Raw genomic sequence first — 25471 nt, forward strand, 5'->3', positions numbered from 1 at the left:
CCAGGCCCAGCTGGCCGGCGCCCCGCCCCGCGGCCGCGGCTGCGGACGCTATAAGAGGGCGGCGGTCGCGGCGCGCCCTGCGCGGAGCCCGGAGCGCGATGGTCAGCCGCCGCGGCGCGGCAAGATGCTGGATGGGTCCCTTCTGGCGCGCTGGCTGGCCGCGGCCTTCGGGCTGACGCTGCTGCTCGCCGCGCTGCGCCCTTCGGCCGCCTACTTCGGGTAGGTGCCCGCGGCGGGCGGCCGCGCGAGGGCGGGCGAGGGCGGCGGGGCCGGACGGGGGCATCGAGTCCGGGGCAGCACCCGCCAGGTGCTCGGCGGGGTGCACGGGTGGCTTGGAATTGTTAGTTGGCAGCGAGCGCGCCTCTCGGTCCTCAGGTCGTTGCCCGCCGTGCGCCCTAGAGGTAGAGGGGCCGGTGTCCCCGACGGGCTTGCGAGGGGCCGCGGTCCACGGTGACTCCCGAGTCGCCGCCGCCGCCTTAGGCCGCGGTATTCCTGCCAAAAGGCTGGAGCCTCCCTGGCCCCTGCCCGCTACCCCCCTTCTCTCCTGGAAAAGTTAATTTAACAACAACAAAAAAACACGTACAAAATCCAGATGTTCCTTGCACTGAGCCCCAAAGGGGAGAAAAAAAACCCTCCAAGCTGGAGAAATTTATTTTTCTTGCGCTTTCTTCTGGCGCCCGCCCGAGCCCGGCTCCGACCTCGGCCCTCGGGAACACGTCTGGAAGACCTGGCCCGGGGGGTGATCGCCGCCGCTGTCCCGCGGGGTCGCCGCCGGTACTTGCTTGTCTATGCGCTAGCAGTTTTGCCGCGTTGTTGGGCGCGTTTCTTCGCCTTTAGTTCCTTTCGTCCCTCCCCCTTCTACTCCTTTCCCAGGTCTGGGATGCCTGAACCCAGCGATCTTTAGAGGGATACCCTCTGCACTTTGAGTTCGCCGAGGTCCTGGGTGGCACCATGAGAGCCAGCGTCCCAGCTTTCTCCGCCCTCCCTGCTTCTTACCCCCGCACTGACCCCCTGGGAGCCCTGGTTGGCCCCTCAGGTCGCAGCCCTGGTCCTAGGTGCCCTGAACTGCTCTTGGGCCGCCGCCCTTCGCCGGTCACCTGTTCCCTCGCCCCTGGCTGCGGTGCCCGCTCGTAGCTTTGTGGCCGGCAGAGGGCCCCGTTGGTCCAGGAATCTGGCACCGGCCAGGGCAGGGAGAGGCGGCTGGGCCGAGAAGCCCTGCAGGTGTATCCTGTTCTCAAAGAAAATAAAATATTTTCATGGGAAAATTTCCCTTTGTGTTTTTCTTTCTCCTCGTTTCTCCTTGTCTATCCATTTCTTCTGGGTTGTCTTCCAGGGTCAGTTCCATGTCTCGGTTCCCAGGGTCTCTCCCACCCTGGCTTCCCTGGCTTCCACTGTGGATCCAGCCCCTGGGCCTTGGCCTGGCACGCCCCTGCACACCATCTGTGCAGCCCTAAGCCTCACCCGCGGGCAAGAGGGAGGGCTGAGGATGGCCGTCTGGCCACAGGTCCGCAGTGAGTCACAGCAGCCCATCAGCCAGCTGTGCCTTCTTCTCTTCTGGCCCAGCCGGGCTCCTGACACGCCCTGGGCTTGCATGGGCGGCCACTTGGCTCCTTCTGGGATCTCTTGCTGCTGGCCTTGTGGCCCCAGGATTCAGAATTTACAGATGATGGGGTTAGGGTCCTGGCTGCACTTCCCCTGGTCAGTGTCTCTTTCTCATCCTCTTCTTGTTGTCTCTAGACCTTGTGCCTTGGTGAAGTCTTCTGGCTAGGCTGCTGTAAGGGTCTTGGCACCCTTTGATTCAATGGCAGGGTTTAAGCACAGGGCAGCTGGCTCCCAAGCAGGTAGGTACTGAAGACATCAGTATTGCTATGGCTTGGGTCAACCTCTTCCTACCTCTCTGCCCCAAAGGACTCCTCAAGGAAAGCCGAGTGCTCTTCTCCGGCAGCTGCCATAGAGACCCACTTTCTTGGTTTGGAGGAAGAACTCTAATAGACCAAAGATGAGCAGAGTGGATACCTGTTGAACCAAGAGCCTGGGAGGATGGCTAGCTGACTTGGGCCTCTCTCAAGCTGACCTCTGAGGGAGTATGTATAGTGTTGCTCTTTGGATGTTGTTGTATGTATGTATTGTTGGGGGCACAAGGTGTGTCCTAGGCTGTTCTGTGTCCAGGGGGGCCCACCCCTGCCTCAGTCAAGGAAGGAGATGAGTCTGGAAACCCTGAAAGGCCTGGCGGCCTGGAGCTGGAGGGGGAGCCTGTGGGTGCGACCGTGAGAATGTGCTGTGCTTCCCAACTAGAGAGGGAGTAGAGAGTAGGGAGAAGGAGTTGGAATCTGGGGCTCTCCTCTCCCTTCCCCCTCTCCAAAGCTCTGCCTGGCACGGAGGCTCCCAGGCAGGAACACGGCTCCAGTTACAGCCCAGGAACCCAGAGAGGAGAGGCTGGCCCGGGGGAGGGTCACGTGGCTACAGGAGCCCTCCCCACCCCCTCCCAGAGCTGCAACCCAACCCTACAGCGCTGGCTGCCCTTCCCTTCTAGAGGCCTCTGGCCACCCTGCTGCTGGACCCCTCCAGGCTGGCCACCAGCCATGGGGAAGGGGCTCCCCTCTCTTCTTCCCTTGGCTCAGCTTTGCATCCCAGTCGGTTGAGCTGATCAGCAGGTGGCAGTTCCAGTAGTTTCTTCCAGAGCTGCTGCCTGCTGCAGGCCTGTGTTCCAGAGGCTGGTCGGAGGTCACATGTGGGTTGGGGACACAGACACAGACCCTCTGGAGGCTTTGCTTCGTTCACCCTCTACCCCTCTCTGGAAATCGACCAGTTAGAGGCTTGGTGTGAGCCGCAGGGGTCAGGAACAGACCCGGGACTCTGTTTCCCACTAAACTGCCCTGGCATCTAGAAAGGAGGCCCCAGACTAAGTGGAGGTAGGGATTCAGAGCTCCTGCAGAGGCTTCTGGGAGCTTGGAGACTTTCACACTGTTTTCTTGTAAAGAACTAGGAAGGTGCGTTATAAGCCTTAAGACTCGCTTCATTTCTCTGTTCTGGCCATGTGCATCGATTTCTCCCAGGGAATGCCTGTATGGCCCCTTCTGAAAGGCACCCTCACTTGGGATCACTAGGGACTCTGGGGCTGTGTGGGATCAGAGCCTACGAAGGCCCCCTTTTTGTTATTGAATATAACTCACATCCCGAGAAACTCCCCCAGCTCAGTGGTTTAGGGTATATTCACAAAACTGTCAGCCGTCACCACTGTCTAATTCCAGAACATTTTCCTCACCCCAGAAACCTCATACCCACTCAGCAGTCACTCCCTGCTCCCCTCCCTCCAGCCCCTGGCAACCACTAATCTTTCTGTCTCCATGGATTTTCCTACTCTGGACTCCTTGTAGAAGTGGGACCATGCGCTCCGTGGCCTTTTGTGTCTGGCTTCTTTCATCCGGTGGCGTGTTTTTGGAGGCTCATCCATGTTGTAGCATGAATCAGTGTTTCACTTCTTTTTATGGCCGAATTGATTATACAACAGTTAAAAAAGCGAACCTGTTTGTCAGTTGATGGCTCTTTGGGTCGTTTCCACCATTTGGTTATTTCTAGTGATGTCGCTGTGACTGTGGATGTACCCCCCAACACATCTGTGTTTTCAGTTCTTGGGGAGTTCCTATCTAGAAGTGGAATTGCCAGGTCCTCAGGCAATTCTGCTTTATACTTCTTGAGGAACTGCCAAAATGTTTTCCCAAGTAGTTACAATATTTTATATCCCTCCCATAAAAGTACAGGGGTCCAGTTTCTCCATGTCATCACCGCACACATTCTGTTTTTTTCATTGTTGTTTTTAATTCTAGCCATCCCAGTGGGTGTGAAGCGTGTCTCCTTGTGGCTTTGATGGCTGACGACACTGGTTGCCTTTTGTAGGCTTCATGTTTGGTTGGCTGGGTTTTTGTTGTGTTTTTTTTTCTTTTCTTTCTTTTTTTTTTCTTTTTCTTTTTTTTTCTTTTTAGACGGGGTCTCTTCATTATTTAGCCCTGGCTGTCCTCGAACTCACTAACTAGTATAAACCAGGCTGGCTTCCAACTCAGAGAGATCTGCCTGACTGTTCTGGAGTGCTGAAATTAAAGGGATTAAGGGCCATGGCTTTTGCAGGCTTCTTTGCATCCCTCCTTTGGAGAACCATCTGTTCAGTTCTTTTGCCCTTTTAAAAGTTGGGTTATTTGGTTTGTTGTTGAACATGAGAGTTCTTTACATATTCTGGATCTCTCCTAGATAGAGAAGTTTTATTTTTTGACTGGAGAGCAAATGGGTTCTTTCATCCCATACACAGAGGTGGTGGCAATCCTTACCTGCCGTTCTTGTGCATGCCCCAGCCTGACTGTAAGGGTAAAGGCGGCATCCTTTATTCAGAGGAATTCTGGGTGTTCAGGAAACTAGAAAAGAAAGATCCCCTCAGGTCAGAAGGGCAGAAGCCTGGAGCCTGGATGGGAGTACCCTATGGCCACCTGCCCAAACCTGATGGCTCCCGGTAGCTCCTAGAGTCAGGGAAGGCTGGGAAGGGTTCCAGACAGGATGCTGTGCCTGAGAGCGCAGACTCCCGGAGCTATATGGAGCCTTCACTGTATGTGTTGAGGCGAGAAAGAGGTTACAAAGAAGCCAGGGGTCTGGGTCCTGCCAGGAGTCGAGTAGGCATAAATTGAGGAATCCATGGAGGCTTGGGGGCAGATTGGAAGGTCAGGCCTAGGTCAAGGTTGGCAGTTGTACTTGGGGTCAGGTGTATCCACGGAGCTGCTGGGCTCAGAACACTCCAGGATGCTCACAGGTCTTTGGAAGGTCAGCAAAGTGTGGCACCCAGGCAGTGGGGCTTTGCAGGGCAACAATGGGAGCAGAGAGGCTGGCCTTGGAGGCCTCTGCCAAGGGGCTCTGTGGGTGAGACCTTTTGGCAGAGGATTAGGAGGAACCAAGAGGTGGATGAGGAGAGAAGAGCTCCCTGTGGCCTGCTGAGGTGGAGGTGGAACCGGCATTCCTTTGCAGCTCCCTGAACAACACCCTGCGCCCCCCCCCCCCCCGTACCAAGTGGGCAGCTGAAGTTGGAGTTGCCTGGCTTCCCAGCTAGGCTGTGTGGCAGGTGTGGCATTAGCCCAGGTAGGAGCTGGTTGCCTTTATTCTGCCTTAGCAATCCCTTACACCCTCCCACTCCAGTTGCCCAGGAGTCTCCCATCTGCATGTTCTTGGAATTGGGGGGGGGGCGGTTTGCCTTCACACTGGTCGAGCTCAGACCCCCGGGCTAGTGTGCGCAGTGTCCCTCGTGTGCCTTGAGGGAATGGGAAATGGTGTTCAGCAGCAATGTGGTGGGATTTAAGGTGAGGCCAGCCCGGGGCCACCTGGCCCCCCTCAGCTGTGTGAGCAGATGTCCTACTCACAGCCGGCAGCCGTCTGGATGGGGAGACAGCTGGCCTAATCTTACTCCTGTCCTCACCATACGCTCTGCCTCCTGCCTTTGTGGCTCGGGGTGCCTGTCCTTGGCAGGACCTGGTAGGTGCCGGGCAGCATTTAGGTGGCCTAAGGCCCCAGGCACCTTCTGCCTGAGCCTTTGCCTCTCTGCCAACTCCCAGGTTTGGCCATCATGGGTAAGGTGTGCAGGTAATTTGTACCCTAGGAAAGAATGTACAAGGATAGATTCCTCCAGGGGAGGCCCTGAACCCTGGAGTGTGATGAGCTGATAAGGGGTAGGTGGAGGCGGGGTAGCCAAGCCTGCCTGGCTCCTTGCTGGAAAGACGACACCTGTTGACAGGCTCCCTGCACTTGCCCTCTGAGTCCAGCCTGCCGGGCACCCGCTGCCTTTGTGTATTGTGCCGTGTGGCGGGTGCCCTACTGGTGCCCGGCTGGCTGCAGCAGGCTCTGGGCAAGGCACAGTTGTCTGTGTAGTTAGGGAAGCTTCTGGCATGAGCCTTAGGTGCCTGTAAATGAAGCCAGGCCCCCTGAAGCACATAAGTGGACTGTTGGGGGGCGGGGAGATTCTTGCTAGGAAGTTGTGGTGAAATCAGCTTTTGCTTAGTTTACTGTTTCCATGACAGACCAGATGCATTGCTCTTTGCCTGATTCAGCTCTGGAGCATACAGGAGGGTCTCCTATGAGTCTCTTCTTAGCTGTTCACCGTATCCCCTAGGTTCTAAGGCCAGTGGAGGACCCTCTGTTCCCTTGGGGGTGTCTGCCTTTCTTATTGATCTCATAGTCTAGCCTGGTCTCCTACCCTGACTAGAGTCCTGACTTCACCTACTAGATGCATCTTAGAAGAGGTGTAGCTGCCTGCTCCAAGCTCATGGCTCCCCAGCTGGCATGCCACCCTACCTTCTGGCATGTCTGAGGTCATTATGAGGAAGTGGCCTGGGCATGTGGATGAACACTCGTGGGTAGCCATGCTCTGTGAGGCCATCTGGGAAAATCAGAACGTACACCTATGGCTGACTGCCCCCATGGCAGGTGTCAGGGGATAGGCTCACTATCCTCGCCGATCTGGGTGGCTGCAGACTGCCCTGCCCCTGTGACCCACAGGCCTGGCCCCTCTGGCAAGGTCCCTGCTGGCCCTATGCCCCTACCCACAGGAGGAAACCCAGCTGCCCAGCTGGCAGCCTAAGTACCTTGGGTCAGGCAGCCGGACGAGGCGATGGAAAAGGCAAGCCGCAAGTTCTGCGTTTGTTTTTCATCTCAATACCTGAGGTCGGAGCAGCTAGGGGAAGTGGGCTGGAGGTCTGGCCCGGGACAAGATGCTTGCTAGGAGCTCCCAGAGCCTGAGGATATTGGGGCCATCTGCGTCCTGGCAGATGGGGATATGGAGATTGGAGCACCCTAGTCACAAGGCTGGGAAGCTAGGGGTATAAAGCTCCAGGGAGAACTGCTGTGTAAGGTCATGGCTGCTGAGGGGCGCACAGATCTCCTGCTTTCACTGCCTAAGGCCTATGGCTGGCCTTTCTGAAGGCTGTTGCTGGCCACAGAGGTAGCTGTTCTGGGAAGTTCTGCTCCTATCTTCTTCCCAGGGGTCCAGCACAGCACTGGGGCCCAACAACATGCTTGCCTGTGATGGATGGGGTCTGCTGGACAGCACCTTGGATCCCCGGGGTGGTAGCTGGATGGTGCTTGTCTACCCCACAGTCCCCAGGAGCTTGGCTCCTCCAGGGCAGTGGGCAGTGAGGGAGGGAGACTGGATGGTTGCCCATTTGCAGCCTTCGACCAGTGTCTCTGTGGAAAACATCTCTGGCCTTGTCCTGGGCGCATTGCCACCCCCAGGGACTTGGAGGTACTTGGGCTGGAAGCTGGGCTGCGGGAGGGCGGAGGGTTAATCTCAGTTCCGTCTCTCAGTGCTGGAATTTGTTTTGATTTTGTTTCACACAGAAATTAAACGCTGTCTGGCGGAGCTGAGGTTTCCTCGGCTGGGCGCTGTGGCTTCTGGAACTGTACCCTTGGCTCCCTCCACCCTGGCCCGGGAGAGAGCTGGTTCCCTGGCAGGGTGGCCCAGGGGTGGCCTGGCTTGTTGGTGGGATGGATGACTGTGGGAGCAACTCTGGGGGCTTGCTGTCATAAGGGGGACTGCCCATCTGTCTGCCCTGCTCCTGTTTGGGGGAACAGATTGGGCTTCAGAATTGAGATGCACTTCCATCTTGAGCTATCCTCAGCTCTTGATCACCAGCTCGTGCTCCACGGAGGCTCCTAGGCCCTTCAGCTATCACAGCCTCAGGCCCGTCCAGGACTCAGGAGCAGTCACTGACTATGAGCTCTCTAAAGAGCTATAAGGGTCTCCGCTAAGTTCCTGCAAACCAGTGAGGGGCGGGTTCTTGGTAGCCCACCTTTCAGCACCCTCGGGGATCAACAGTCTTAACGTGGGTTCTACTCCGTGGGACTTTGTGGGTTGGATTGGCAGTTCCGTCTCATGTGGTTCAGTGTGCTACAAAAGTCTTCCTTCTTTCAAGCTGATCTTATATCTTATATGGCTGCCACTTGAATGATGGAGAAGGCAGGAGAGCCAGGTTGGGATGGCTTGGGTTACTGGGGTTGTGTGGACATACCCTGGAGACCATGTTGGGCTTCTTGCCAAGGAAGCAATCTTAAGTCAGGTCTGTTTGTGGCTAGGTTGGGAGCTGCTGTTGGATCCCGGTCTTATCTGGCTTCTACTTCTAGACAGTGCGTCTTGGCCACATTACTTTAGCCTCTGTCCTATAGAGTCACTGTGTATGCAGTGAACACACCTACCAGCCCATCAAAATGAGAACATCTGTGGGCAAAAGTACCTTAGTTGCAGCAACTGAGATGGACCACACCATCTTGCTGAAACCAGCTGAAGCTGGATTTGTGTGTGTGTGTAAGTGTGTGTGTGTGTTGTGCACATGTATGCCTGTGGGCATGTGTAAAAGTGTGTGAACAAGTGTGTTTATTTGTAAATGCATTTGTGATGTATGTGTACGAGTGCACCTGTATGCATGTTTCAGTAGGGTTGCCCGTGTATATTGGTGTGTATGTGCATATACATGTATGAGGATGGTTAATGTCGAAACTGTCAAAGGCCAATAAGGTGAAGCCCATAGATATAGACCCAGAGAGATAAAACAGTGTTGGTTTGGAGCCTCTCACAGGGGAAAGGACAGACCAGGCCAGTGCCTGCTACAGCAGGGAACACTCAATGCAGACTTCCCAACAAGCACTAGGGCCCCGAAGCTTGTAGGACACCTGATGATGACCTGAGTCTCCAACACAGCCCAGGGTCCAGCCTTGTTTGGACTTAACTTATTATGAGCCTGAGACTATCATGGCTACAGCGGCCTGACTACCTGACACGGGAAACATTTCTGCAGGCTGTTGTTGGATTCCAGTCTGTATAAGTGACTACACACCAGCGTGGTGTGTTAATGCAGCAAGAATTTGTTCTTTGTCAGTTCTGGAGACTAGAGGTCTGAACTCAAGGTATTGGCTCTTCCCTAAGGCGCCTTTGCAAATCCTTCCTGTCTCCTCTGGGGACCCTCACTGTTTTCTTTTGTATGGCGTGTCTTTGCGCATGTGCACAGTAGATGCATGCGTACATGCGAATGTGCATGTAGAGGTCAGATGTCCACACCAGATGCCTTCCTCCAAACTGTGTTTTGAGACAGGATCTCCTGCTGAACCTGAAGCTCGTCAGTTAAGCTAGATTGGCCATCAGGACCTAGGGATCCACCTAGGTCGGCCACACCACCTCAGCACTGGCATTGGAGATGCATGCCACCATGCCGGGCCTTCACATGGGTGCTGCAGTTCTGAACTTAGGTACTTGCACTTGTACAGCAAGCCTTTGACCCACTGAGTCATCTCTCCGGCACTGCTTACAAGGACGCCATCTGCTCATTTCGGGTGCCTGGACTTCAGGACTCTGACCTTCATGATAGCCGCAGATTCCAGATGGCTCCTTGAGGCTCTGGGTAGATGTCTGTCTTGTGGGGTCACCATTTACCCCCATCTCCATGTTTTATACTTCATTTCACATTGTTCATGTCAAAGACAGCAACCAGCACACAGCCAGGGTAACCAGGCACGCGTGGAGAGGCAGCCACAGCCACACCAGGCTCTAGAGCACCGCACTCTTGCTTGCTGTGCTTTAAGTAGAGGGTGGGGGAATTGTGATGAAAGCAGATAGGCTAGGAATCTCTGTACAAAGAGAACCCACAAAAAAACTGACCCAGCAGTTTGGAAACACCAAACAACCAGGGGGGAAAGTGCCAGTGACAGATGGATTGAGAAGCAGATTCAAAACAGCTGAAGGGAATTAGCACACTGGGAGCCGGTCAGAAGAAATTACCCAGAGCTGGTGGAGAGGCAGACAGATGTGGGACAGGGGCGCTACCTCCCTGCTGGGAAGGTCCAGAGCAGAGGAGAGAGCTGAGCGGGACAGGGCTGGTGTTCTGAGGGAAAATAAAGCCATGCAGAAGAAACAGTGGACGGGTAAAACCCAGACAGAGAAGAAGAGTGAATTTCACAGGATTTTATTCAATTATGGCACATCTGTGAATACTGAGGACAGTTGTGGAAGAGCCAGAGAGAACAAGGCACACATGACATGATGTTCATGGGAGCCAAGGGGCTGACACTCACATTGGCGGCTCTCCCACCCCATCCCTAGAAGTACAGAGAGAATGGCCTCTGTGAAGTGACAGGGGAGACAATGCTGACTGGAGCCTGATGGCTCCTTGGCCCTGAGCTGTACCTAAAGTACAGAATAGCATATCCTCGGTGGCAAGGATGTGAACAGGTGACCTACATTTGCATTGGGCTTGAATGAGTGACAACCTTCTGTCAAGGAGAGCTGAGAAAATGGGGGGGGGTATTAACTACTAAACTGCAAATGAAAAGAGGGGAAGTTGTGGGGGGAGTCCCTAAAATGAATAAAGAGAAGGTTTAAAGCGGACAGGTGTGGTCCACACCTGGATGAAAGAAAGCAGCAAGCCAAGACCGTGACCTTATTAGGGTCAGCACTCCACGGCTAGGCTGAGCAAACAGCGAGTGAGCCAGTACAGTGTGACGAAGGCTTCTAGTGAGACACTCATCAAAACATGAGGATGTGGGAGTTGAGAGCATGAGCGGAAACACACCAACTCGGGCACAGACAGCGCGGGAATCTAGAGAGACAAAAAACGGACCAGTCTATCAGGCACAGCCTTGAATTGGGAGGCAGAGTCTGTGTGAAAACCCAAGACTGTGACTTGGCCCTGTATAGCTGTCTGAACTGGTGATGTGGGCTCTGTAGGATGAACTCAGGTTATGAGTTGGATTCGGTGTTGATCCATGTATGCTTCTGACTCAGGCTCTGTATGGTCTAAGGCTGTGACCCGGGCTCTGTATTGGTCCATGGTGCTGTGACGTGGGCTCTATGTGGCCTGCTGGGGCTGGAGATGAAGCTGCAGGTTAGCCATGACTGGAATGGTGACCGTTGATGCCTTCTGTGCTTGAGTTTGAGGTGGAGCAAGGCTTGGAAGCTCTGAGCGGAAGTCCGCCAGGAGGAGTGAGAACCTTTTAAGCAAATACAAAGTCGTGGGAAGACAACTGACAGTGGCAGAGTCGCACTCCTGGAGGCAGAGTGTGGCCGTGGCTGCACCCGGATGAAGGGCCAGGAGAACTCAGAAACCCTGTCTGATGATGTCAAGTGGCGCAGCTGCTTTGGAGAACACGCTGACAGTTCCTGGAAGGTCCCTGGCCCAGCAATCCCAGGGACACACCCATGAGCAACAAAACAGGTCTGCAGGTTCTCTAAAAGGCAGGAACAATCCCAGCGCCCATTCATCAGTGCATAAACAAGCAGCATGTCCTTCCACACAAGGGAATGTTTCCTACTAAAGTAAAGGACTCTCAATATTCTTTATCATGAGTGAGCCAGGAGAACGTGACCGAGTGAAATAAACCAGCCACAAAGGACAGCCGTGTCCTGGCTCCATTCATGTGAAGCATTCAGTTGGGGAAGTGCTTCCCGTGCAAGCACAGGGCCCTGGATCCCCTAGGACCTGTGTAAAAATACAGGCATGAAGGTGTGTGTGTGTGTGTGTGTGTGTGTGTGTGTGTGTGTGTGTACCTGTTACCCCAGAGTTGGGGACACAGACTGGAAGGTTCCTAGGGCTTGCAGGCTAGGCATCCTGCCCTCCTTGGCAAGCTCTAGATTTAGTGAGAGACCCTGTCTCAAAACATAAGGTAGAGGGCTGGCAAGATGGCTCACCAGGTAAGGGTGCTGGCTGCCAAACCTGGTGGACTGGGTTTGAACCCCAAGACCCACATAGTGGAAGGAAGAAACCAACTTCTGCGAGTTGTCCTCTGACCTCCACACATGCCCTGTAGCACACAGACACCACCACCACTCCACACAAAGAAATTAAAATTTTTAATGTTTTTATTTTATGTCAATACTGTTTTGTCTGCATGTGTATATGTGTCCCACGTACATAAAAGTATCCATGGAGGCTAGAAGAGGGAGTCAGATCCCCTGAAACTGGAGCTACAGACAGTTGTGAGCTGCCATGCAGGTGCTGGGAACTAAGCCTGGGTTATGTGTAAGAACAATAATTCCTTTTAACTACAGAGCCAACTCTCCAGCCCCTAAATAAATATATGTTTATCTAAGTAAATGTTTCTGTTTGTTTGCTTGTTTGTTTATTTTGAGATAGGATTTAACACTGTAGCCTTGGCTGTCCTAGAACTAGACCTATTGTCCAGGCTGGCCTTGAACTCAGGGATCTGCCAGCCTCTTGTTTCCCAAACCCTGGAATTAAAGGTGTGCACCACCACACTCAGTTATGGAGGAAATCCTGAATTTGATGCTATTATTACACGTATCTGTAAATGATACATCAACAGTCCTTAGTGTGTGGATTTAGTGGGAGGTGATTTATATCCCAGTGTGAGTGTGACAGGTGACAAGAGAAGAGGTGGCAAAGTGGAGTGCGAACTCTTCCAAAGAACTGGCTCAAGCCCATCTTAAATTCTTCCATCGGATGTCAGCTCTTCCAGGGCATATCAACAGAAGGTTCACTAAGAACTGAGACTCAACAGAAAGAGCGTGGAAGAGAAGGGCACACAGGTGAGGCCCCCAGACAGAGTCTAGTCATGCAGAAGGTAGAGCCACCCTGACCAAGGCAAGTTCTCTGGGCTTTGCTTCAGAATAGAGGCACCGCCAAAGCTGTGGCCTTCTGTGCCTCCCCTCTGCAGATAAGGGGGGTGTTCACTCCCCAAAAGATGCAAGCAACTCTTGATTATGCGTGGCTTTCACTGACGAGTCTGGAAGGAGACCCAGAGAGCTGTTCCACCCTGTTCAATGTGTCTGGTCCCGTCATGAATGGTATGATGTCAAGAGCTGGCCTTTGATGTTCCGGAGTGACACAGACTGTCTGGTTCAGCCTCGTAGACACTGGGAAGATGCTAGCTGCCTCATTTCCTTCATGAAGTGGTCCAAAGTCTGGGCACATGTGTGGGTACCTGTCCCAGCTCTTGCCTCTCTGTTCTCTAATGTCTTTGGGGCCATTCTTGTGTCAGGTTGGCTGCATCTGGATGACAGATTTGTGATGTTGATTTGACTGTATTTCTGTCAGCTCTTAGAGGGCTTGGCTGTATGTTTTTATATCTGCTGCAGGGGCCCAGATCAACTCTTTGCTAGCCAAAGACCACAATGATATGGGCTGGGAGGCTGAGTGTGGGATACAGTCAGCTGATGCCGTGACACTATGCTGAGGGCTCTCACCGCTATATGGAAGCAAAGGGGAAAAAATGGCATTGGGGTGGAAAAGATATCCTTGCACAGTTAGTGGGAGCATAAAATAGTTAAACCATTCCTGAGGAAATTAAAAATAGAACCAGCCCTCTCCCTTCTGGAGGTCTCAAGGCAGTAAACTCACTGTGTTCAAGAGCCTGTATTCCCACATGCTCTATGAGGGTGGGCACTGTCCAGCTTCTGTTCTGTGCTGACCTCACTGGCTCTGCACAGACTGCTCCAGTAGTCACCCTGCAGTAGATAGGTCTCGAGCTTCCTCCTCCTTCTTCATTGAGATTTTGTATCTTTTTTTACCTGCTTCCTGCCCAGCACACCTAGTAGCCACTGTCCACTATTCTGTATTGGGCTTTCTCTTCTTGCTCTTTTGAGTGCACTTGTCTTTCTGTACTTGACTAACTCCACTAACATATGATCTTCAGTTCCTAAATGAATTCCATAAATAAACATAAATGACATCAATGACATGATCTCCTGCACGATGCGGGTGTGCTGCGCTCTTGCTGTCTGTGGAGAAGTTATGGACACCAAGGATGCTTCCATTTGTCTGTTCTTGTGACAGTGCAGTCAGCAGAGATGTAGGCGTCTTCGACGTAGTGAGTCCATTTCCCTTAGATGTATGTCCAGTAGGGTAGCTGGAGCGGTGGCTGGAATGAGCTTAACCCTTAGGGTCATATGTTTGAATATTCAGTCCACACTTGGAACTGTTTGGGGAGGATTAGGAGCCATGGCCCTGTTGCAAGTGGGTGTATCACTGGGCTTGGAGGCTTCAGAACCCCATGCTGTTTCCAGTTACCGCTCTGCCTCATGGTTGTGTCTCAGCCTCAGCTACTGCTCCAACACCATGCCTGTCTGCCTGCTGCTATGTTCCCTGCCATTAATGATCATGGAGTCACCCTCTGGAACTGTGAGCCGCCAATAAACTCTATGAATTGCCTTGGTCATGGTGTTGTATCATAGCCCTAGAAGAGTAACAAAGACAGGATCTTAGGATAGTACTAGTTTGGTTTTTGTCTTTAGGGACCTCCCTGCTTTCTTTCACAATGGCTGTACTAATTTCCATCCTTCCCAGTGGTTCTTATTGAGGTTTTGATTGACATTTTCCTAATCATGAGGATCTAGGAATGTTTTCCTTGTATGAGGTCTGTTTTGGAGTAATCTCCTTGGCTAGTTGCTGTTGTTGTTTTTGTTTTTTGTTTTTTATGTGTACTGGTGTTTTGCCTGCAAGTGTGCTTGTGGACCGTGACCATACAACACCCACAGAGGCCTGAAGAGAGCATTGGGTTCCTAGAGATGAGTTACAGACAGCTGTTAGCTGCCATGTGGATGCTGGGAATTGAACCCAGGTCGTCCGGAGGAGCAGAGTGCTCTCAATCACTGAACCGTCTCTTCAGCCCACCTTGTGTAGTTTTCAAGGGGTTATTTCTTGTTACTAAATTGGACATTAGCTCCTTAAAGTGTTTCCTCCTGCTCTGCTGGTGTCTCTTTCCCTGTGGATTGCTTCCTTGTCCTGTAGAAGCATCGTGCCTTGATGCGGTCCTGTTTTCTGTTGTTACTTCCATTTGGTGTGCTTGTAGGGCCGTGTGAAGACAACAAACAAAACTACCAAGATTAGTCATTGCCCTTGTATTTTTATTAGTTAGTTTAGACTAGGATTTAGGTAATTGTAATTCACTTTTGGTCTTCGTCATCTTCTAGGTTCATTTATTTTATTTTATGTGTTTGAGTGTTTTGTCTGCATGAGGGTATGTATACCACACACATGTCTATTGCCCATGGAGGTCAGAGGAGGGTGTCAGATCCCCTGGATTTATGGATGATTGTAAGTCACCATATGCATTCTGGGAATTGAAACCCAGTCCTCTGCAAGAGTAACAAGTGCTCTAAACCATTGAACCGTCTCTTCTGAGACAGGGTCTCTGTCACTCAGACAAGCCTCAGTCCCACTTTGTAGCCAAGGGTGACCTTGAGTTCTGATCCTCCTGCCTCCACTGCCCAAGTGCTGGAATTACAGATGTGTGCTCTCATGCCCGATCTATAGAACCCATGGGTTTGTATGCCAGACAGGCACTCTGCCAGTGAAGCTGCAACCTCAGCCCCCTGTGTAACCCACTGTAATTGGTGTGTGTGTGTCTGTCTGTCTGTCTGTCTGATCAGAATGAGGGACCTATGTGTAGACAGATACAGAATCATAGACAGACATGGTATGTATGGACTTTAGTTACCAGAAAGACCATGTAGAAAGAGAAACCCACACCCCTGCCTGGAAAGATGTGTGTGCCCAGCTGGGTGACTGTGCTGAGCTGTGCAGCTGGCTCTGTCTGCCATGTTAGGCCAGACACCACTAGGGCTGGGCGGCAGCTGCATTGAGCCTGGCAGCAGGTGCTCTGTGTGTGGCAGGCAGCTGGTCCGGTGGGTAGGGCCTATGCCATGCCAGGACAGGATACAGGGGATGCTGTCTGGGCTCCAGGGCCACAACCTCTGGGTAGACAGCCATAGAGGCAGGCACTTGCCACGTGTTTGCAAAAAAGCCATCTGTGCCCAGGGACACACACAGCTGTGCGGGAAAGAATGTGCTCCCCCTCCCCAGGTGGCCTGTCCTGAGTGTTTCCCTCTGTCTCCAAGCCCGTCTGCAGGCTGCTGGGCATGCCATCTGTGGGGCGTTGGGTGGGCTCCGTGTTGGCACAGGGCTGCTGCTCACACCAGGGCACAGTGGATGAGGCAGATCCAGCCCTTCCCTACTTCCTTCTTGCACACCCTTCCAGCACTGCATTCTGTCGTGTGTGAGGGCCATGCGGCACAGTGACTTAATACCTTAATATCTTATGTCCCGAGAAACCTATGGCATGTTATTAGTCCAAAATGCATGGAATGTACCCACCCTCCCAGCGTCCCAGCTCAGGCCAGCACACACTGGAGCCTAGTTTAGTGGGTCAGAATCAACACCAAGTCTGTTTCATCGTAAGCTGACCTCCTATGTCACTTCTGAGCATTGGTGTTCCTCTTAGGATCCTGGGCCAGCTGCAAGGAGCTTTGTGCCACACAGTGAGTGCACAGGAAAAGCAGAAAGCAAATCCACAGTACCATCTTTCCTGGATTCCTGTCACTTTTGTGCCATTGTAAAGTCAAACTTTTCTAAGTGGGGACCTTGTCTTGGTTAGGGCTACTATTGCTGTGGTGGAACATCATGACCAAAGCAATTTGGAAAGAAGAGGGCTTATTAGGCTTATTTCTCATCACCGTGTATCAGGAAGTCAGGACAGGAACTCAGACAGCAGGACCCTGGAGGCAGGAGCTGCTGCAGAGGCCATGGAAGGGTGCTGCTTACTGGCTTGCTCCCCATGGCTTGCTCAGACTGCTTTCTTATAGAACCCAGGACCCCAGCCCAGGGGTGGCCCCACCCACAATGGGCTGGCCCTCCCCCATCAATCACTAATTGAGAAAATGCTCTACGGGCTTGCCTATAGTTGATCTTATGGAGGCATTTTCTCTGCTGAGGTCCCTCCTCTCCAGCGATCCTAGCTTGTGTCAAGTTGACATAAAACTGGCCAGCACAGACCTTCTGGAGCTCAAATCTCTCCTCTCCTCTCCTCTCCTCTCCTCTCCTCTCCTCTCCTCTCCTCTCCTCTCCTCTCCTCTCTTCATCTCCTTTCTGTTTTTCTGTCTGGGTCACGTTTTTTGGCCCAGGATGACATCGAACTCGTAATACTCCTCCCTCAACCTCCTAAGTGGTTGGGATATTTGGGATCTGCCTGTGCCATCATGTGTTGGCTTTTTTTTTTTTCAGTGAAAATGAACACCTGTGATCTAAGAGCAGTTGTAGTTTATTTTTTTTAAAGTGTTGGTGTGTTGGAGGTGGGGAGCACACATGTGTGCCACAGAATGCGTGTGGGTGTCTCATGACAACTCTCAGGAATTGGTTCTCTCCCTCCACCATGTGGGTTCTGGTATCAGACTTAGGCTGGCAGGCTTGGCAGCAAGTGCCTTAACCTGCTGAGCCATCTCATTGACCCCTGTACCAGTCCTCTCTTGTAAAAAATTTTTTTTACAAGTTCTTTCTGTGTAGCACTGGCTATCCTGGAACTTGATCTGTAGACCAGGCTAGCCTTGAACTCACAGAGATTTGCCTGCCTCTGCCTCTTGAGTGCTAGGAATAAAAGCATGCGCCACCACTGCCCAACTATTTTATTATTTTTCAACTAATACATAAAAAAATTGTGTCAACTAAGGGGGAGTCAGTGATGCTTTCATATTGCAGGTATTGTTTGGTTTTGAAGACTAAGCAGTCTACTAAAATACCTTAGTTCTTCCATTTTCAAAATCTTTCTAGCTTTTTGGGACACAGTGCATTACTGCCATCTGTTATGTTGGTGATGCTTGCATCCCAGTGTCTGAAATACCCAACAGGAACAACTGAAGGGAGAATGTGTTCAGGCTCACTGTGTCAGAGGGTTTCGGTCCGTCCGTCGTGGTGGGTGAGGCGTGGTGAAACAGCGTGGCCAAGGATGTGAGCCTCGCCATCCAAGGCCACCCCTACGGCCTACATCAACCAGCCATGCCACACTTCCTGGAGCTGCGGAAGGCTCCCAAAACAGTGCCACCTGCAGGAGACCAAAGCATGAGCCCAGGGCATTTTACACACGGAGCATAATGCAGTCACTCTCAGAGAGCGCCGCACTAGGAAGGTTACTTCTGTCTGCTTTCTGTGATTATCCACACATGTGCACACACACACACTCACACACAGTCATAGAGTTAGGTTTATTCTGGGAAATAAGTTGCAAACAGCTTTCAAGATTGTCTGTTGTCCTTTTATTTCTGGGCCCTTTGCAACACCCCAAAAGTTTTTAGTTCTTTTAGGTATTCAGATACATCCACCCCTTACACTCACACTCAGTCTCAGGGAAGGACACACTTCATCTTAGTGATCTTATGACCCTTCATCTTTTCTTCCAGCGCTCACGTGGGCTATTTTTGTGTTCGATGTTGGTCTCCTAGCAACCTTGCCCTGAGTAGGTGGTCCCCGCCTCCTTCCAAGCCCTCTCACCCAGACACTCCAAGCCCCCAAATCCTAGCCCTGTTTCTGTGCCCCTGAATGTTGTCATTCTGATGACATGCCTTCCAGATATCTGCACTGAGTCCATCCAGAGTCAAAAAAAGGGTTCTGAGAGAAAGTCAGGCCCAGCAGGACAGTAGAGGGGCAGGCTGGCCCAGACAGGGACCCTGGTCTCTTCAAGTCCCTGTTTAAATGGTGGAATTCAGGGGCACCCTGTCTTCAGTCCCCTCAGGCAGAGCATGAACTGATGCTGTCTGAACATGTCCAGGCTCTCCAGGCATCAGGGGATACTACACAGTCTCTTTCAGCATTCGTTCCTATCCCTTTTTTTCCTTTCTGTTTTTGCTTCTTGTTCATTGTTCCCCTCTACCTGTCTAAAAGCTAGTTCTCCACATAACCCTTAGGTGCCGCTAACAGTGAAGGTTTGGGGCTTGCTTCTCCAGGGGCCAGTGTGCCCACGGTCCTGAGGCCGAGAGACCACCATAGTCGGATCACGTGGCGTCCAGACAGGCTTCAGGGGGTCAGGGAGAAGAAGGGAGTCCAGGACACGCTGGCTGGTAATAGCACAGGGGAGGAGGGCAGTATGGACATAGCCTGGGGTCCTGGCCCCTCTCCCACCATAGTCCTGCGTTTCCACTCGAGCCCTACACTGCTGTGCTCTCAAGAGAGTGACTGGGGACTGGTCTTTCTCCGTCCATGCTGGAGTCAACCGGAACTGTCGGGACAACTGCAAAGCTGTTAGAGACCACGCCTGGGCACCAGGAGGGCCTTGGGTTCCACGGGGGTCCCTTAGGCGTTCTGTAGGGGACAGGGCAGTGCTGATAGGTGTGAGAGCAGGCAGCTTCAGGGAAGGTCTCTATGCACTACCTGATTGGCTGAGTGTACTGGTTCCTCTGTTCCTGGGAAGACAGCCCAGACAGTCCTCCCCCACTGTGACGGATACTCACTCTCTCCTCTCTGTCCCTAGACTAACAGGCAGTGAACCCCTGACTATCCTCCCCCTGACGCTGGAGGCTGAGGCTGCAGCCCAAGCACATTACAAGGCCTGTGACAGGCTGAAGCTGGAGCGCAAGCAGCGTCGCATGTGCCGCAGGGACCCGGGTGTAGCCGAGACGCTGGTGGAGGCCGTGAGCATGAGTGCCCTGGAGTGCCAGTACCAGTTCCGCTTTGAGCGCTGGAACTGCACCCTGGAGGGCCGCTACCGAGCCAGCCTGCTCAAGCGAGGTAAGTCTCGCTGGCTCCCCTTCAGCCATACCCTCCAATCTCTCCCTGGCACGGGTGTGCAGGTGGCAGCTTACCATCAGCTTTGACGGAAAGCCTCGGGCCTCAGGCAAATCCTCCTCCTTGCCCCTTCTTCCACTGGGCACAGGAGCTCGTGGGAGTCTCTTCATAAAAACTGGAGACCTGAGGGAATAGGAGTTGATTCAGTGGTAGAGTACTTGCCTGTATATGATAGATGATTGATAATAAATAGATGATATATAGACATGGTAGGTAATAGGAAATATATAAATAAATGATTGATAGTAGATGATGCTGAAGATAGGTAGATGGATGGATGGATGGATGGATGGATGGATGGATGGATGGATGGACAAAAGATGATACACAGGTTAATAGAGACCTAAGGTCTAAGGCTGGATTTGTCAAGGACCCCAGGGACAGGCCAAGACTTTGGGGACCTGGTTGAGATCCGTGACCACCAGGCTAGAGGTACCACAGTAGGCACTGAAGCCTTACCCACTCCCTAACCTGTCCTACACTACTGAAACCTCGGCATTTCTCTCCAGGTGCCTACCAAAGGCCCTCAAAGGCACATGCCCCAACCCCTAACCTAGCCAGCACACATGTGACACTGGGCTGTGGGTTGCAAAGCCGCTGTGCCTGCCTGTCCACTGGGCCTCACTAACTCAACTGCTGTCCCCAGGCTTCAAGGAGACTGCCTTCCTCTATGCCATCTCCTCTGCGGGCCTGACGCACGCACTGGCCAAGGCGTGCAGCGCAGGGCGCATGGAGCGCTGTACCTGTGACGAGGCCCCTGACCTGGAAAACCGGGAGGCCTGGCAGTGGGGTGGCTGCGGAGACAACCTCAAGTACAGCAGCAAGTTTGTCAAGGAGTTCCTGGGCCGGCGCTCAAGCAAGGATCTGCGAGCCCGAGTGGACTTCCACAACAACCTCGTGGGTGTGAAGGCAAGCTGGGTGGGGCGCAGGGCAGGATGGGGGGGGGCATTGTCAGGTCTGAGAGGAGCTGGGCCTCAGTGAGTATTTTAGCGCCAGGCACTAAGTAGACCTCCATAGGGCAGGTGAGCGCGGCTGCGTCCAGGGAGGCGGGGCACGGAGTGGATGAAGAGCCGGTGACTAGCTGGGGGAGTGTAGAGTGAGGGGAGGAGGCAGGAGCTGGCTCTTTTAGCCCTGCAGTTCCAGCCAGGCAGGGTCCTGGAATCCTGCTGAGCTACGGGACAGATGGGGTCACTGGTCATGGAGGTGCCTAGTGGTGGTCGAGGGAAGGGTCTTCTTCACTCTCTGCTCCTGTTCCTGGCAAGGCAAGGGCCTGGGATTGTCTCTCTGGACAGGCTGCCACAGAAGCTGGTGGTATGTATCCTACCGGCTAAATTGACTTACAGAGTCACCACAGAAGTAGAAGGTAGCCACAGTCTAGTAGATGGGAGGTTCCAAGGAAGAGCTAAGGGTACAGGACCATTTGCCCAGGGTGTGTAGCCAAGACTCTGTTCTGAAAGTTGGAGACCCCACTCTGAAAACAGGCAAAAAGGGGATTTTAGTAGCTCTCTAGAAGGCCTTTGGGGAGCATGGCCAAACTCTGGAGTTGCTTGGCCTCTTGAATGTCTTGGATATCACGGCCCTGAAGCTCCTGGTTTACCTTTGCTGAATGGGAACAAGATAGAACCCCAAGCACCCCCACCTCATCTTTGAATGACCCAAATGTTAAACTCTAGCCTGTGCTTGGGAAAACAGGGTCCATACCCTCCTCGGGAGCTGGGGGCCTTTCCTCCTCCCCTTGCCTGGCTCTGCATCTCCAGTCTAAGAAGGACAGCAAGGTAATTAGAGCCCGTCCTGCCCTGAGCTCCTTGTTATTGAGTAATCGGAGTTCTGAATCCCCCACTTATTAAAGGATTGGTCTGCCTCCTTTGCAGCCAGGGCCTTCTCAGGGCTAGGCTAGTGGGGAGGGAAGCCCGGGAGGGCAGATTCAATCTTCAAGGCCGAGCTGTTCTTTTCTTTCCTGCTGGACCATCCCTCCCCACCTTACCCTTTTGAGCTATTAATGAAAAGTCAGAATGTGTGAACGTGCTCCCTCAGCTTACTGCTCCCAGGCAGCCGCGCTTTAATTAAATCTGCCCTGCTTTCTCAGGAAAGCGTGCTTAAGTGGGACTCTGGTTGCCTGGCAGGAAAGTGAGGAAGTAGCTCCATTTCTTAATCCCTCTCCAATGGACGCTCCTGGGGGCCGGCTTGGGAGCTCAGCTTTGGCTTAGGGTCCACCTAGGAAGAGGTTCCCCCCTCCCTGACATTCTTCTGCCCCACAACTCTCTGAGATTTGAAACAGAATTTGGAAGGACCCTGGGCATGAGAGGCCAGGCAGAAGATCCCTCAGGCAGAGCCCTGAGAAGGGAAGGGCCTAGCCAGGGTTCCCTGGCAGCTTACCCAGACCTGGAATTTTGGTGTTCAACCATGCCTGCTCCTACCTATGGCCATGGGGCACGGGGTGCAGCCTCTCCTGGGAAGTCAGCCCTAGAGGTTCTCCTAGGAGCAGCATTTCCTTAAGAAGTGACCTTTCTTGAAGCATACTTTCCCCCCTTCCTGTGCATCCGCATCCACCCCTCATAGGCTGACCCTCAAGGGGGTAGGGCTTGAGTTTGTATGTCCTTGTGGAGCTGGGTACTGAGGAGGGTTGTGGTCAGCCTAGACAGCCCCGAGGGAGCCTTGTCTTCACCGGCCCAATGAGCCACTGCTAAGATCAGAAGTAGGAGTCGCTGGCAAGGCTGGAATTATTGATGGCAGGGCAGGGATGGTTATAAGGTTAGCCAGGAAGTGTCTCAAAGGGGTGTGGGCCAGCCTGTGCTCATAGAGGCGTAGAGGTCCGTCCTGGAAGTCAAGGCACTGGCATTAAGGCCTCTGTCTCCTGGCAGTCCTGACTGGAGGGAAAGAGCCAGCCTGTGATCCTGGCTGCTGGGCTTCCTGTGTGCTGCACAGTGCTGACCCCTGCTGGCCAAGGTTTGCGCGGTGGGCAATAAAGGTAGGCAGAGGTTGGGGCCTCTCTGATGTTTCTGGGCCTTCCTGGCAAGCTCCTCATTCTTCCACTCCCCACTGCAGGTGATAAAGGCCGGAGTAGAGACCACCTGCAAATGCCATGGCGTGTCTGGCTCCTGCACGGTGCGGACCTGTTGGCGGCAGCTGGCGCCCTTCCACGAAGTGGGCAAGCACCTGAAACACAAATATGAGACGGCGCTCAAAGTGGGCAGCACTACCAATGAAGCCACGGGCGAGGCCGGAGCCATCTCCCCACCACGGGGCCGGGCCTCTGGGTCAGGAGGTGGTGACCCACTGCCCCGAACGCCGGAGCTGGTCCACCTGGACGACTCACCCAGCTTCTGCCTGGCTGGCCGCTTTTCCCCTGGCACTGCAGGCCGCAGGTGCCACCGTGAGAAGAACTGCGAGAGTATCTGTTGTGGCCGTGGCCACAACACCCAGAGCCGTGTGGTAACGAGGCCCTGCCAATGCCAAGTGCGCTGGTGCTGCTACGTGGAGTGCAGGCAGTGTACACAGAGGGAGGAAGTCTACACCTGCAAGGGCTGACCTCAGGCCCCGTGGCCCTGCCACGAGGGGCATGGGCTTTGTACACAGCACCAGAAGAATTCTCCACCTGCAGGAGCTGACCCTGGCCTCTGCCAGCCTTTCTGCAGGGGCTGTAGTCACTGCACACAGTGCATGGGATCTTAACCTGCAGAGAGTGAGCCCTGCAGGGCCAACCTATCCTGCTGCGTGGGGCACAGGTGTCACAAACAACACAGAAGGTCTGCAAGGAAGGAGAGGTGCCCCTAGCACACTTGGGCCCTGGTATGCCGACAGCTGGTTGGCTGTCTTCCTTCTCAAAGGCCCAGAGGGCGGGGCTGGCCCCTGTCTGGCCTCCTCAACCCTTTTGCTTATGCCTTCCTCCCCTTGACGCGAGAGCGTTGCAGTAATGCTTTCTCAGTTGCCTCCGTCCCTGACACACCAGTCCCTAGAGTACAGCCCTTGTCAGGGACCAGTGTGTCGACTGCCCCCTCCCTGCCTCTTGGCTTCCTCTGAGGCTTGGAGGGCAGGTGCACCGTCATAATCACATGGCTGCCCTTCTGGGCCAGCAGCCTGGTGCCAGCACTGTCTTCAGAGAGCCAAACCACTAGGAGAGGGCAGCCACTCCGTCTCCAGGGCCCAGCCTCTGGCCCTCTGACCCTGAGCACTTCCTTGGAGTATCAGAGACTTTTAAATTATTATTATTTAACTAATATAGTAATTATTATTTTCTCTATCCCCTTGCCTCCTAATCTGTGGCTCTTTCCTCTGACCTGCCCCAGGCCCAACCAAGCCAGTCTGGGAAGCCCCGCCTTCCGTCCCTCTGTACTGTCCCTGCTTGCTCTAGTTTGAAACCACTAAATCAGTGTCATGTTTGGAAAGAAATGAAGCAATGGGCCTAACCATGGCCCTCAGGGCTTTTGGGAGCCTCCCCCCATCCTACCTTACCTGGGGTTCAGAGGCTCTTGGTGTGGTTCTGTACCCTGCAGGTGTAGTGACCAGGTTGCTGGATATGGATTGTGGGGTCTAGGGTGCTGGAGGCATGGGCGTGGTGACAGAGGCAGGATTAGCTTTTAGAATGTCCATCTCAGGAAGCCACGCTTGCTCTGTGTCACCAAGGGAGGTATGGCGGGACAGACACACTTGCTGTCACCAGGTCTTGCTGATGTCTACACTGAGCTGGTGTTGGGTGTGCGTGCATGGGTTGTGTGAGAATGTGAGTATATGTACTCTGACCTGTCGTGACCAGCATCCATTTGGCCTGTGCCCTCTGCAATATGGTGACTCCCTGGCTCCCAGGAAGCCCAGCTTTAGGTTTGTGTGGGAATCCCATGGCTACGTGGGCTAGAGTGTGGGTAGTGAGGCAGGAACTACTGAGGAAGGGGTGGCTCCCCTGGAGCTCCAGGGGTCCAGAATGCCCAAGCCTGGGGTGGTGGTAAGACTGTGTCTTAAAAGGAAAACTATTTATGTGGATGAGGGACTCTGGTCCCTCTTGGATGTGTAAATAGCAAAGTTTATTCTCCTGTGGTTTATGATAGCCCACCGATGAATGCCACGTTCCCAGGATGAGAATCTGAGTGGCATCCGCAGTGACTGGTGGGTGGGGAGGGCACCCCGCACTTCTTAGAAGTCTGTACCCAGTCACGCTGTCACTACCGTCTGGAGCTTCATCCCTGTAAGCTCTGGAGAAAGGAGCCTGCCAGTTCAGAGGAAGAATATTTTTATCGAATACCACATTTAGCTCTATGTCCTCAATATTCAGAAAAGTATTTTTTAAAACAAGGCAGAATGAAAATGTCTGCCAGCTGGTTTGTTTCTGTATAAATATATACTAGAATGTCTTTCTGGATGAAGCAACTCCCACAGGCCAGAGCCTCTTGGATCTTCTTCTCTTCTGTGGGCAGTCGGGTGAGCAACTGCCCCGCTCCCGCTGGCCACCCAGCGTATGCTGGCTCCGAGGCCTGCTGCCGGCCTCCCTGGCAGGGCGACGGACACACAAGGGAGCGCGGTCTGTGTGTGGAGTCCTGTGCAGCCTGTGATTTCTCTACCTCATCTGTGTGGCGAGTAGGTGTGAACCTGAGTGACTGCAGAGAATGTATTTATTTAACAGCTTTGTGTAACAAAACCAGAAACAAATGGAAACACTAAATAAATGTATTTTAAATTATAGACAACCTGAGTCTGCTGTTTTCATAGAGGTCGTGGGGGAACCTGCGAGGACAGGGAAGAAGGAGATGTGGGAAAGGCCTGGGGGGTGTGGGAGGAGGAGGAAAGGGAGGCCTGGGGGTGCGGGAGGAGGAAAGGGAGGCCTGGAGGTGGGGAGGAGGGTTCAGACTGAAAGAGAATATGGGAGGAGGAAGAAAAGAAGGAAAAAGTATCTTTCTGTC

At 53.3% G+C, this 25471-nt stretch overlaps 1 protein-coding gene across 2 annotated transcripts; it reads left to right on the plus strand.

Moving 5' to 3' along the window:
- Positions 1-41: 41 nt before the first annotated feature.
- Wnt9a (Wnt family member 9A) lies at positions 42-25241 on the plus strand. Of its 2 annotated transcripts, none has more exons than XM_050163785.1 (4): positions 42-219; positions 19267-19523; positions 20227-20477; positions 22626-25241. In XM_050163785.1, the coding sequence occupies exons 1-4, from the start codon at positions 125-127 to the stop codon at positions 23106-23108; spliced, it is 1086 nt and encodes a 361-aa protein (XP_050019742.1). In that variant the 5' UTR covers positions 42-124; the 3' UTR covers positions 23109-25241. The 2 variants fall into 2 exon arrangements, with proteins under 2 accessions (XP_050019742.1, XP_050019741.1); XM_050163784.1 differs by having other exon boundaries at positions 44-219; positions 20227-20489.
- Positions 25242-25471: the final 230 nt, after the last annotated feature.

Source organism: Alexandromys fortis, unplaced genomic scaffold (assembly GCF_014885135.2).
Source record: "Alexandromys fortis isolate MF-2015 unplaced genomic scaffold, M_Fortis_MF-2015_v1.1 scaffold_149, whole genome shotgun sequence".
NCBI lineage: Eukaryota > Metazoa > Chordata > Mammalia > Rodentia > Cricetidae > Alexandromys > Alexandromys fortis.

Excerpts from the sequence above, each read along its gene's own strand:
- Wnt9a (XM_050163784.1), top strand. The coding sequence starts at position 125 with ATGCTGGATGGGTCCCTTCTGGCGCGCTGGCTGGCCGCGGCCTTCGGG. Across the intron at positions 19,524-20,226 it reads AGCCAGCCTGCTCAAGCGAG|GCTTCAAGGAGACTGCCTTC; the intron begins GTAAGTCTCGCT and ends TGCTGTCCCCAG. Across the intron at positions 20,490-22,625 it reads ACAACCTCGTGGGTGTGAAG|GTGATAAAGGCCGGAGTAGA; the intron begins GCAAGCTGGGTG and ends TCCCCACTGCAG.